This window comes from Asparagus officinalis, chromosome 9, assembly GCF_001876935.1.
Source record: "Asparagus officinalis chromosome 9, Aspof.V1, whole genome shotgun sequence".
NCBI lineage: Eukaryota > Viridiplantae > Streptophyta > Magnoliopsida > Asparagales > Asparagaceae > Asparagus > Asparagus officinalis.
Window position 1 is genome coordinate 40,068,549 of NC_033802.1, and position 13,330 is coordinate 40,081,878.

Here is a 13,330-nt window from a genome sequence, read left to right on the forward strand (position 1 = left end):
CCTAACGGCGAAGAGCCCATAATCCGTCAAGTAGTCCCCGCTAACAACATCGACGACGATCACCTCCTCAACGCGGAACTCCACTTCACGAACTTCTTGAAAAATTTCAAGAAGTCTTATTCGACTCCTGAAGAGCACAATTATAGGCTCGGCGTATTCAAGGCGAATCTGAGAAGAGCGAGAAAGCATCAGAGACTGGATCCCACCGCTGTCCACGGAATCACCAAGTTCTCCGATTTGACCCCGGAAGAGTTTGAAAAGTTTTTAGGGTTGAGGAGGAAGAAGATGGATTTGAAGGGGGCGCACGAGGCGCCGATCTTGCCGACGAGCGATTTGCCGGAGGAGTTTGATTGGAGGGATCATGGAGCTGTTACTGGCGTCAAGAATCAGGTGGGTCTTTTTTAAGGGGATTTTGCTGGGGTTTTAGGTTTATTTTTTATTTTTTTAATATAAAAAAGATGATTTGGGTGTTTTAGGGTGCCTGTGGATCTTGTTGGGCGTTTAGTGCTTCGGGGGCTTTGGAAGGGGCGAACTTTCTGGCGACGGGGAAGCTTGTTAGCCTTAGTGAGCAGCAGATGGTTGACTGCGACCATGAGGTTTGTTTTTTGCCCTTTAATTTTATTTGCTGTTTATGAGCTATTTGGTTATTTAGGAGGTCAATTGGTGTTGCAATTATCTTAGTTTTATGGGGGTAGAGTACTATATCTTGTTTTTCTTTTGCATAATTAGCTGATTGTTCAAAGTTGTGTAGATAGTGATGTAGGAGTTTGATGATTAACATCCTTATCAATAAAGCATGTAGATTCTCACATTCATGGAGCTTTGCCTGTGTTGTTCAAAATCATAGAGTAACACACTAAAAAGGGTCGAAGCCTACAGTGTTCTGCATTTCAATAGGAAATATATATGTGATTTTCCATATCATAAAAATAACCATGATGAAGCAAGAAACAGCCAGCTGTTTAGCTAAATTTAATGGAGCTAAATATTGTTCTTTCTATCATAATCACTTGTTACATTAGTTAAATTACCCTTTTATTGAAGAATCTACTCGTATAGAACTTTTAGTCGAGACATGGTCTGAATATCAGATGGAATAGGCATAAAATTTTGTGACAATTAAATGGAAGAGTTCTTATATTCTTCCTAGGCAATGCATTCACTACCTAATAAATGCCAAATAAACTAAAAACTGTCATGAAAACTACCATACAAGTTCACAGATGTCAATCTTAGTTTGTATCAAGTTTATCATTAGCAGAACCACATGAGAAGTGCAATATTGTGGTAAAATGACATCAGTTTTTTTTCTTTCTCATGGATGTTTAGAATACTGACTAATGGTTTACTTTGTTATAGCTTTTTTGGTTTCTTATAAATCTGTTTAGTATTTCAGTGTGTCTATTCAGATTGCTCCACTGGATATGTACTTGTTAAATATCTGCATACCTTTATTTTTTATTAGTATCATTTAAATAACAAATTGTGCATTATCATTTAGCACGATGAGTAGTCTAAAACACATTCACCTGATATTCTCTAGGAAAGATGTTGAAATAATTTATTAACATCTTTAGAGTTCACCTTGATTTTGAAATACTCAAGTTTTCTGCCTCCGCCTTCACTATGCACAGCAGTATTTCTTGCCTCGGATTGCTTCATTGCCATTCACCAAATTATTCAAACTAAATATCCAGCCCACTCTTCGAGGAATGTACTGTTGATCTCTTGGATGATAAGATACTTTGTTAACTTTTGTTGCTTTTTGGATAATCTTCAAATGTTTTACTCTCTTTTCAATTCTAGGAGCTGAAGGAAATTTGAATATCAATTAGGTTGGTTTAGCATGTGATATTGTTGATCAGTGTTATGCTATTTATCCGCATATGTAAATATAAATTGCTGATTCACTATGAAAATTCTTGAACTGGACGTGTTTTTATATTTGCATGTGTGCGTGTGCAAATAGTTTGTTTCTTAGAAGCCATGATCAAGTCAATATGGAGCGCAGGTTCTTGAAGATATATCTGGAATTCACTTATATGTTCCTTTTAATCCCCTTGAGGATTTCTATTCTCTCATGCTTTCACATCTTTCTGTTCATGTGTCTGAGGGCAGTCGACTTGTCATAAGATAAATGACCATGGGCAGCTAGTGACACTTAGATTTCTGTTCATATGTTCCTTTTAATTTTTGACTTTACATTTAATCGAAGTTTAATTTTTGGGGGAGAAGCACTGAATTCCTTGGCCTTTGAGTTACTGTCAAAGGAAAATACATGAGTCTTTCTTGTAATGAATTGCTTATTATGTGTTGATAGCAGGCAAGTAGGCACATCTTACAAGTTAAACATGGTGAAGCATGTGCAGAAGCCTTATTCTGCCTGATTTATGAGGTTCATTGATGAATTATTGAGTGTTTTAGCAGCCATTTAGAAAGTGAGATCTATTACAACAAGTCTCCTTTCTTGAAAGTTGAGATTATGTTTTTTGCATTAAAATCCCAGCCACCATCTGCATTGATTTCAACGCATGTATATGAAGTGGCAGAAATTCAAGTAATAAACCCATTCACTCAGCGTTGCTTAAGAAAAGTGAGTTCGGATCATTCTTGTCACAGGCTTCTACTCCATTTGATTATCATCTAGGAAGTGAGATCTATTATCATAAGTCTCCTTTCTTGAAAGTTAGAGCTTAAGTTTTTTGCATTAGAAATTCCAGCCACTGTCCTTTGCATTTGATTTCAACGCATGTATATGAAGTGGCAGAAATTCAAGTAATAAACCCATTCACTCAGCGTTCTCAAGACAAGTGAGTTCAGATCATATTTGTCACAGGCTTCTACTCCATTTGATTATCATTTAGATATCCTCCTAGTCAGTTTCCTGACTTTAGGTCCCTTATGGCTTGCTTTGCACCAGGACTTTAGAAGCTTATGCATACGTGTTCCTGAACTAGACAATTCCCTGTGACGAGTAACTATGTTTACCATCAACTCCATTCTCTACTGAATGTATTTGTTATTATTATTATTTTTGTAGTGTGATCCATCTGAAGCTGATGCATGTGACCAAGGATGCAGTGGTGGCTTGATGACAACTGCTTTCCAGTATTTACTCAAATCTGGTGGTCTTGAGCGCGAGAAAGACTACCCTTACACTGGAACAGACCGTGACACCTGCAAATTTGACAAGTCTAAGATTTCTGCCTCAGTAACTAATTTCAGCACCATCTCTATTAATGAAGATCAGATTGCTGCGAATCTTGTGAAGCACGGCCCTCTTGCAAGTAAGATGGCTATTCGCCCCCTCAAATGACATGTTCCCATTAGATCTATAACACAATAACTACAGGTATAGGTCATTAGTAACTTTACAAATATTCCATAACCTTGCCGATTCAATCATAAGGTACTTTAATCCTTGGGTGTTGTTGAGCAAAAGTTTTCAAGGCTAGAAAGCTTAAAATTGCAATTAGTCTTTATTTAATTTAGGTTCTAGATTAGTCTGACCCTAATTAATGATACAGTACCTATGGCTAAATTGACTCATTTGTTAGGTACTGGCATAGCCATTGTATGTTCTTTTTCTCACTTATTGTGTTATCACTAGTCTGAACTATTCATTTGGTAAATAAAATGATTGCTGATACCCCGTTTCAACCTTGCGTGCAGTTGGTATCAATGCCGTCTTCATGCAGACATACATCGGAGGCGTGTCTTGCCCATACATATGCGGGAGACATTTGGACCACGGTGTTCTTCTTGTGGGTTATGGGTCTGCAGGATGGGCCCCGATCCGCCTCAAGAATAAACCCTACTGGATTATAAAGAATTCTTGGGGTGAGAACTGGGGAGAGAATGGTTACTACAAGATTTGCAGAGGCCACAATGTCTGTGGTGTTGACTCCACGGTCTCTACAGTAAGTGCTCTACATGCCACACCCCAGGGTGAGGTGACTCTAGCCGAACGCAAGAACATGTGAATAAAATTCTAGTGGTTCTCAATCTAAACTTTAGGCTTTATATTATATAAATCATCTGTAATATCTGATAACTTGATACTAGGCTTCTCTGCAACTTTACGTCTCTGAACATTATGAGGCTAGTGTGTATTTATCTTCACTTGTGCCTTTCTGTACAGAAAATGCTTTTAATGATTTGGATGTTTCTGAACTGCAGCAAGTCATTCCATGTTTTATACATTAGTTTTATTAATCAACCTTTGCTATGGTATTTGGCTGTTTTTTTATTTAAATTTTTGGGGTCTCAAGCATCAAGGTTTGTCATATTTCGTTAGGCCAGATCCTGACTTACCGTAATAGTTTGTTGATTTATGATTTTCAATCAATTTCTTCTATGCTGTATGGCCAGTGGCATCTCATAATACGATTAGAGTTGAACAGAATTGGCTTGGATGTGAAAAGATGTACTTGTGCGTTGATTTACAAGTTGAAACCGCAGTCAGATGTTATTTGCTTAATCTCTTGACGACTGCATCTCTTTTCTGATGATTTCTAGTGGATGTGATCTGTGGAGAAAAGTTGGATCTTTTTGTGTTGGAATTGATGTATAATTAGATGTGTAATTTTGTTTGGTAAGTTAAAGTAATTATATCTGAAAAAACGTTGATAAGTTAAAGTAATTATATCTGTGGAGAAAAGTTGAACTAACGTGTATTGGTAAGTTAAAGTAATTATATCTGAAAAAACGTGGATTACTTTGAATACATGAGACTATACAGATACTATGTGGACATTGTAGGTATATATGAAGGTTTGATTTGGGGGCGATGCTTGCTCTTTTTTTTTTTTTTTTTTCATTTTCAGAAAAACGATTGCTCAAATGGTTTGCACCGTTGGGCTATTTGCCCCAACGGGTTTGATCGTTGGGGATGCCGTTTGGGCTAAATCAGCCACAACGGCTTCAACCCAAATAGGCTTTTATGTAGGTAATATGGTTGTAACCATGCGGGACAAGCTTCACCCAAACGGTTGCAACTGTTTGCGCTGCCCAAGTTTGTAAAGTAATATAGATGTTCGCTTGGATGATGTTGTAGTTAGAATATCGTATTATTTCAAGGGTTTTTACATGATAATCATATTAACTTTTGTTCAACTTGATACTTATAATTTTTATTTATTTTTTATTATAAAAATTACTTACATTTGGTAGCATATTCACACTATCACACTATTTCATATTTTTTGTTTAAAAGAGTTATGAAGCTCCTGTTGTACCCCTAACCCAAGAGGGGAAAGAGAGGAGGATGAGAGGAAGGGGAGAGGGGGAAGAAGGTTGGCGGTGATGGGACCAGTGTCGGCGGCAAGAGTGGAGAGAGAGAAGGGGAGGAAGAAGGAGGAGAAGGAGGGGAGGAAGAAGGACATGAGAATTGAGGAGGAGAAGGGAAGAGGTTGAGGAAGGTGGAGGGAGTTGGTGGTGGAGGTGAAGATGAGGGAAGCAGTTAGAGTTTGGAGAAATCTATAGGTGGAAGACATAGTGAAGAAGGTGGAGGAGAATGGGGACGGCGAGTGGGGAGGCAAGGAAGGACGCAGTGGAGGATGGGAAGGGGGAGATGGGAGGGAAGGGAGGAGGAGAGAGGAGAGAGGTAAAATAGATATTTTAGTCTTTTTTTCCAGCTAAATAGTAGGAAAGATGTGACATTACAAACATGTTATCAAATGTAGGTGGTTTGACAAAAAAATGAAGTAAGTATCAATTCAAAAAAGTTAAGATGTTTTTCACATAAAACTCAATATATGTTTGGTGTCCCCTTTTTTTTCATTAAAGGGGGAAAAACATGTTGTCGCGATAGCAAAAATGGTCGCAAAATGGAAGAGTTGCAGTTGCAATTGAATTAAATAGAGTTTTCAAAAAAAATATGAATTGGAACTACTTAATGATGAAAACATTTTCTACTCCAACTACTTCTAAGAAAACACACCCTAATAGTGATATGCTTGGCTAGCTACACACAAAATGTAATCTTTTTTTTTTTTGAGTTTTATTATAATCTTGGGTTTCTTTGGTTATGTGTAAAACCTGAATTAAAATATAATCCAAATGTATTAGTGTTAATCCCTTCAAAACCAAGTTATCTCTCCAGTCAGAAGCCTACTATTTCTCCCTCCTCTACATAGGCCTGTCCATTTGGTCCAGCCCAGCTCAGCCCGACCCGAAAATTTGGGTCTAGGCAAAGAAAATTGGTGGCGCGGATCTAGCAGGGCCAGGTCGGGCCGGGCCCAGGTTTGTTTGGTGGTTCGCGGCCCATTTTTTTTATTTTTTTAAATTGCTTAAAAAATATTTTTTTCCAAAAAAAAGAAATTTCAGGAGTAATTAAGATATGCGAAATTTGGATAAAAATTCAATTATATTATTAATTACTTATAAATATATAATTTAAAAATACAAATATCAGAGAAATTAAAATGATAATATGTTTATTATTAGTCATCAACAATTACAATTTTTTTTAGAATTCGTCGCATCACAATAGATGAATACACCCCAACTACATTGACACCTACTCATCTATATCACTATCATTTGTAACTCTTTTTAAAATAATTTATCATAAATTTACAGCTAAGAAATAAAAATTATAAACTGATTTCTATTCTCTATCTCTTCTCCTATTGTCAACTTATTAAATCTATCTTCAATACTAGCTATCCGATCGATGCCTTGAGTTCTCCTCTTGGACCTTCACTAATCATGTAGGCACATTACTACCTGTATAGTAGACTTATCTAGTGATGTTTTGTGGTCATCGATCAAACATCCTAATGCGCTGAAGGCATATTTCGAAGGTACTATGAAACCTGCACTGTTAGTAAGTCACGAGTCATGATGAAAAGTACAGGATATGAAACTGTTCCATTATTACAAAATATCGAAATCATCATTTTGAGAATTAGCTAAAGGTTCATCTAAATATTATTCAATTTCAAAAGTTATCTTGATGATGATCCAAATCTGGATCCAGATCCACGACTAGTACCAGTTAGCCTCGATATCATTGATTACCTATCAAAAATCACACATTTGCCCCTTCTTAAACTTGTAGAAGTTGTAGGTTGAGGTGTATTTACACCATATCTACTTGTATACTCATTATATAATCTTTAAAAATAATATTTAATAACGATATTATGAGTAAGAGTAGTAACAGCCTGACAATCATCAATGTCTATTATCATGTTCTCATATAAAGCATTTAGCAAATTTTGAAGGCCAACATCCTTCAAGTATGGATCAATAAGAATCCCCAAATTAAAAATAATAGAAATAGGTCTAAAATACTTATTAAAATTCTTTCCATTTAAAAAATTATGTTTCCAAAATAATTATCCATGCGATAATTAGTAAAAAAAAGTTTGAATACATAAAACTTGTAAAACAGCTTGAGTAATAGTTGGATAATAACAACGAGATAATAACATAGTACATTCATAAAAAACTTGTAGCATCTCTTTCGCATTATATATAACTGTCCATTTATCATCAAGTATTCCATACATACTATTTTATCTAGAATTAGAAGCATAGAAAGAAATAAAATTATTTATAATTTTTTATGCTCTATTGCTATATTTAACATTGCATAAGTGGAATTCCACACGTGGTCAACATATTTTGGAATTAACTTGGGTTTAAAAAAATTTTCTTTTACAAAGTTATTTATATTTTTAAGTCTTTATTCAGAAGCATTATGAGTATAATCTATAACCCTAACGTTTTCTATCATAGGTTTAATTTTATTAAATGTACTTTAAACAATTAAATTTAAAATATGACACATGCATCTAATATGAAAATGATCATCATGACATGGCAATAGCAAAGATGATTTAATATGATCTATAACTACATTATTATTACTTTAAACAATTTAGAAAGTTTCTAATTTACAGCACACTAGATTGATACTTGACAAATATTTAAAAGAGTTGTTTTTTTATTGCATTTGAAGATTCACACATTGGTGATCTGGACCCGGGCTTGGAGCCTGGTCAGGCCCAAAAACCCGAGCTTTTCTAGGGTTCGGGGTGGGTGGCGACCCGGTCGGGTCTGGGCCTTGGGCCTAAATGGACACCCCCATAACATAATCTCTCTCTCTCTCTCTCTCTCTCTATATATATATATATATATATATATATATATAGAGAGAGAGAGAGAGAGAGAGAGAGAGAGAGAGAGATATTAATGGGTATCCTTGTCATAGGAGGGGATTTCCTCCTTGACGCCTCTAAAATCACATGATTGAGCGACATTATGGATGATCCGCTCCGTTGAACTTAATCTACATATTCTAAAACCCCAACACACCAAGTTTGGGGTGAATTCATCGTCGTTTGACCCTCCATCGAGCCATGTGAAAAGTTCTATTCATTCAAAACCGTTAAAATTAATACGAGTGGATGAAGGGTCAAACGACGACGGGTTCACCTCAAACTTGGTGTGTTGGGGTTTTAGAATATGTAGATCAAGTTCAACGGAGCGGATCATCCACAATGTCGCTTAATCATGTGATTTTAGAGGCATCATAGGAGGAAATCCCCTCCTATGACACGGATACCCATTAATCTCATATAAATATATATATCAAACTGATAATATTCTCATGCAAAATCAATATTCATATAAGAAAAGATTACATTTGTGCTACAATTCCCATCAAAGAAAAATACTTCTCCTTGAATTCTTTGAAGCAAATTCTTCAATTAAGTCATCATACTCAAGTTTCTCTAAGTATTCATTTTCAATTGATATCATTGCCAATCCATTCAATCGTTCCTGTGACATGGTAGTGCGAAGATAACTTTTTATCAATTTCAACTTGGAAAAACTTCTCTCCGCCGAGGCAACCGTAACTGGGATAGTTAACAAAATACGATAAGTAACCCATGCACATTGAAAGCCACCATCATCCTAATAAGATCTTATGAAGTCAAGGATGTCTATTGATTTAGTCACTTCCTTCGGCAATATTGTTTGCAAAGCTCGTAGGTCATTGAATAAATCTTTTCCATGTATATCACATTGTTGGTTGTGTTCCAAGTAGCTTTGTAATCTAATGCAATGTTCCATTAATTTTTCTTCACCAATGCTCATGAACTTTGCATTAAACAAAAAACCGAAGATTTCTTCATAGAGCTCGAATTGTTCAAACCGATCTTTGAGTGATGTAAGAGCTTGATCAATAATATAGAGGAAATAGAAAACTCTAAAATTATCCTCCGGTGATTGACTATCTTCAACATTCGCTTCCACATCCTCATCAAAATGCTTCTTTCTAAGAACCACTCTTTTTATCGGAAATGTCGGATCGATACCAACATCATTAGCAAGTTCATTAGCTTCTTTCATCATGTTTTCAAAACCATCTTCTCTAAACTTTTGAAAGAAAACAATAAGCTCATTTATTCTTGTAATTGCATCCTCCAAATTCATCTCTTCTTGTTGAAGAACTTTGCTAACTCGATTGACTTTATCTAAAATCTTATACCAAATACACAAGCTAATCAAGAACTCAAAATCCTCCAAAGCATTTTTACACAAGCCTTTTGCTTCTGCCATCACAATGTCCTCTTTAGAACTATTTGCAATTTCAATCAAAGCGTCTCTCAACTCCGGTGCTTGATATTGGATTGCTTTAACACTTTCAACATGACTTTCCCAACGAGTAACCGACAATGGCTTTGGTGTCAGACCTTTTACATATGTTTTAAGAACACCCCACCGATATGTTGATCCATCAAATAAAGTGTAAACCTTTTGCACATATGCAAAAAAATTTCTAGCTTTGACACAAGATTTTGGCATATCACATAGTGCAAGGTTTAAGCTATGGCACCCACATGGTGTATAAAAAGCTCGAGGATTTATGTCAAGAAGTCTTCTTTGTACACCTTGATGTTTACCTTTCATATTTGACCCATTGTCATAACCTTGACCTCTTATATCATCAATGTTGAGATTAAGTTCATTCAAAGTAGCCGACGTGTCATCAACCTTTATAAATCCAAGAAAAAACTCTTCCACCTTGACTTGATTTGTATCTTCAATATCCACACATCTAATGATAATTGACATTTGCTCCTCGTGGCTTAAATCCGACGTACAATCAAGAATCACTGAAAAATACTTTGTTTTTGAAATTTTGTTAAGAATTTTTTGCTTTGATCTCATTGGCCAACAAAATTATCAATTCATTTTGAAGTTTATGGCTAAGATAATGGTTCTGAACTTCTTTATCTACCACACGCCGAACATGATCTTGTATAATTGGATTGAATTCTACAAGGAACTCTATAAGTTGACAAAAAAGTCCGTTGTTCTTCTCATAAATCTTCTCATTAGTTCCACAAAATGGCAAACTATTTCGAGAAAGAGTCTTCACAACTGCAATGATTCGAACTAGTATCATCTTCCAACGAGTTTTCTCTTTGTCAATTTGTGCTTCTATATTTTTATCAATTGTTGCCTTTAGTTTTAGTCCTTTTTGCAAGTCAACCCACTTCACAACATTTGCACAATGCTCCGGATTACTTTAATGCTCTGTAAGCTTTGTAGGAAGGTTATGCCAATCGTCTATTCCATTCTCCGCCAAATTGGTTGTTATTGATTTATTTTTGAACAACTTGCAACAAAAACAAAATACCCTATTCAGTTCATTTGAATAGACAAGCCATTTCCTTTTATGCTTCTCGCCATTTGGAAATTCACGGATGTAATATTTGGAAGAAAAACTTCTATTTCTCTCACTCTTCTTTTCACTTGGAAACTCATCATTTTTCTTTAAAATCTTGATAGGACCACGTTGAACTATCATCACCCTCTTAGTATCATTTATACTTCCCCACAATCCCGGATCATAATTTACTTCCACATCTTTCTCAAGATCAAGTATGCTTTCATGAACATTTTCATTCACAGGCTCTTCATGATCTTCATCACTAGCTTCCTCCTTACGACTTCCATCCGCATAAGTGACTTCATAATCTTCATTCATGGGCTCCTCAATGACCTCATCCATATTTTCACTAATATTGGTAGTGGCACTAGCTTCTTCAACTTGACTCAAAAGAAGAGAATGTTGTGTTTTTGCTTTGAATAGCTTAGAAATTGAGCCATGTAGTGATTTTACCATTTCATCTTGACGTTGCTTGACTCTTCTATTATGAGCTCTAGAGTTTTGTTTTCTAATCCTTACTCGGTTTTTATCATCTCCCGTCATAGTGTACTGTAGTATATAAATATAATTATATAACATATATGAAATCACAATCAACTAAACTTAGCAATATCAATGAAGGATAAATATAGCATTATTATAACCCCCTTCACTCATATGAAAACAATATGAAAGACAAAAAGATGGGTTAATACTTGCGGACAGACCCCTTATCTTCAAGAAAAGCATCACCCATAAAATTGAACAGGTAAATTGAAAATTTTCAAGGCGTTACGTTGCGGACAGACCCTCTTATCTTCCCAATTGCCAATTACAATATTATTATTATTATAAACAAACCCAATTTTATTCCGAAAAATATCATTAACCCCTAATTTAATTCTTCAACTATGATTCAACAGATTACCCCTAATATTAATATCTTCAACAACTAAGATTCAACCATAGATGTCAAAATCAAAAATCTTAATTTCATGCCCAAAAACAAAAAACCCCAAATTTCTGTCCAAAAAAACCCTAAAATTATTTAGTTTAAAAAATCCATTACCTGCATGGGGTGAAGCTTGAAGGACGGGTCTGATGGGTAAAGCCTGACAAGACCGGTGCAGTCGCTCGGCAGCGCTCGCCGGCTCATGGTAGGGCAGGAGAGCGAACGCGGCCTCCGGCGGCGGGACATCGGGCAAGGCAGGACCGTGGAGGACTCCAGACAGAGAGGAGGGTTTTATTCTTTCTTCTTCTTCTATTTTACAAGTAGAACGCGGAGCTACGGGACAGCATGACGTCATTAGACGACGGGAAATTTAGATTTGGGATTGGCTGACGGAAATAAAGGCTGGCACCGTTCATCTACTTAGAGTTCTCTTACTAATACTAAAACCCTTTAACATTTTTTTCATAAAGCCCTGTCTTACAATGCCTATTTCAAAAATCACAAGAAAATGTACAGGTTTGACGGCTCACGCCGTGTAGGACCGCCGCTACGCGAATGGCGTTGCCCCCCGGCTTGGGTTGCCCCCCCAGCCCCAGGGGCTTGGCGCGGCTTACCCCTGAGGGCCCGACCCTATATATATATACATATATATATACATACACACCACACACACACACATATATATATATATTATAATATTATATATATATATATTATATATGATAATTATATATATAATATATATATATATATAATATATATATAGTATATTATACCTGTGCTTAAACTTTACTATCTATGTTCACTAATAGTTTGTAATATATCATTTACTGTTTTTTCCATGTTCCTGATCCTCTATTCCACACCCAAAGTCTTGTTATTCTTTTAATTCTTCTATATTACACTCTAGCTATTTTTCTATTTTTTTTCCATGACAATCTTCCACATTCTTATTATTATGTTTTATTGCATGTTACTTTCTTCCACATTAATATATTTTTATTGTGTTTATTAGATTTCTCCAAAATAATAATTATGAACTATTTTAATTGCTAATACTTGTGAAGTTGATTGAATTTCAAACTTCCAGTGATGCCTTAAGGGCTGTTTGTTTGGCCCTTGGTTGGTTTCCTAAAAACCAAGAAAAGGATTTCCATGTACTTTTTGTATTAAAATATTATTATAATATATTTTCATCCCTAAAACTCATCCCAATAAAAAGAAATCTATACACATTTATCAATAAAATATTATTTTTATCCACCAACTCATCACATCTCATATCCTTTCTTACTTTTAAAAATAAACCAAACGCAAGAAATGAGTCATATCATCCAACTCATCTCCTCTCATATTTAAAAATCACTCACATCATCCAACAATATGGTGACAACTCATCTCATCTCATTAACATTTTATTTCCACCCATTTCCTCAAAAAAAAAAAAAAAAGGAAATTGATTTCCTTAAGTGTGGGTCACATCATCCAATAATATATAAACAACTCATCTCATCTCATCTCATCTATTTTCTTATTTTTAAGAATGAACCAAACACAAGAAAGAAATTATTATAGGAAATAGGTTTCTTATAATACATTTCCTTAATTTTTTAACCAACCAAACAACCTCAAAACAAGTTTTCTTAAAAAATCACTCACATCATCCAATAATATGATGACAACTCATCTTATCTCATCTCTTATTC

The 13,330-nt window shown here is 35.3% G+C and overlaps 3 protein-coding genes across 3 annotated transcripts; 1 reads left to right on the forward strand and 2 right to left on the reverse strand.

Moving 5' to 3' along the window:
• Positions 4-4,186, forward strand: LOC109823385 (cysteine proteinase 1-like; the record flags this gene model as incomplete). The annotated part of the gene is made up of 4 exons (XM_020389662.1): positions 4-390; positions 477-596; positions 3,041-3,287; positions 3,673-4,186. Coding segments are annotated over 4 exons (1,065 nt in total), but the record flags the coding sequence as incomplete, so codon positions are not given.
• LOC109823386 (zinc finger MYM-type protein 1-like) lies at positions 8,929-10,092 on the reverse strand. Its single transcript, XM_020389663.1, has one exon. It carries the CDS (start codon positions 10,090-10,092, stop codon positions 8,929-8,931), a length of 1,164 nt encoding a protein of 387 aa, XP_020245252.1.
• On the reverse strand, positions 10,163-11,149 carry LOC109823387. Its single transcript, XM_020389664.1, has 2 exons — positions 10,661-11,149; positions 10,163-10,516 (listed from the first exon to the last, which is right to left on the reverse strand). Exons 1-2 carry the CDS (start codon positions 11,147-11,149, stop codon positions 10,163-10,165), a joined length of 843 nt encoding a protein of 280 aa, XP_020245253.1.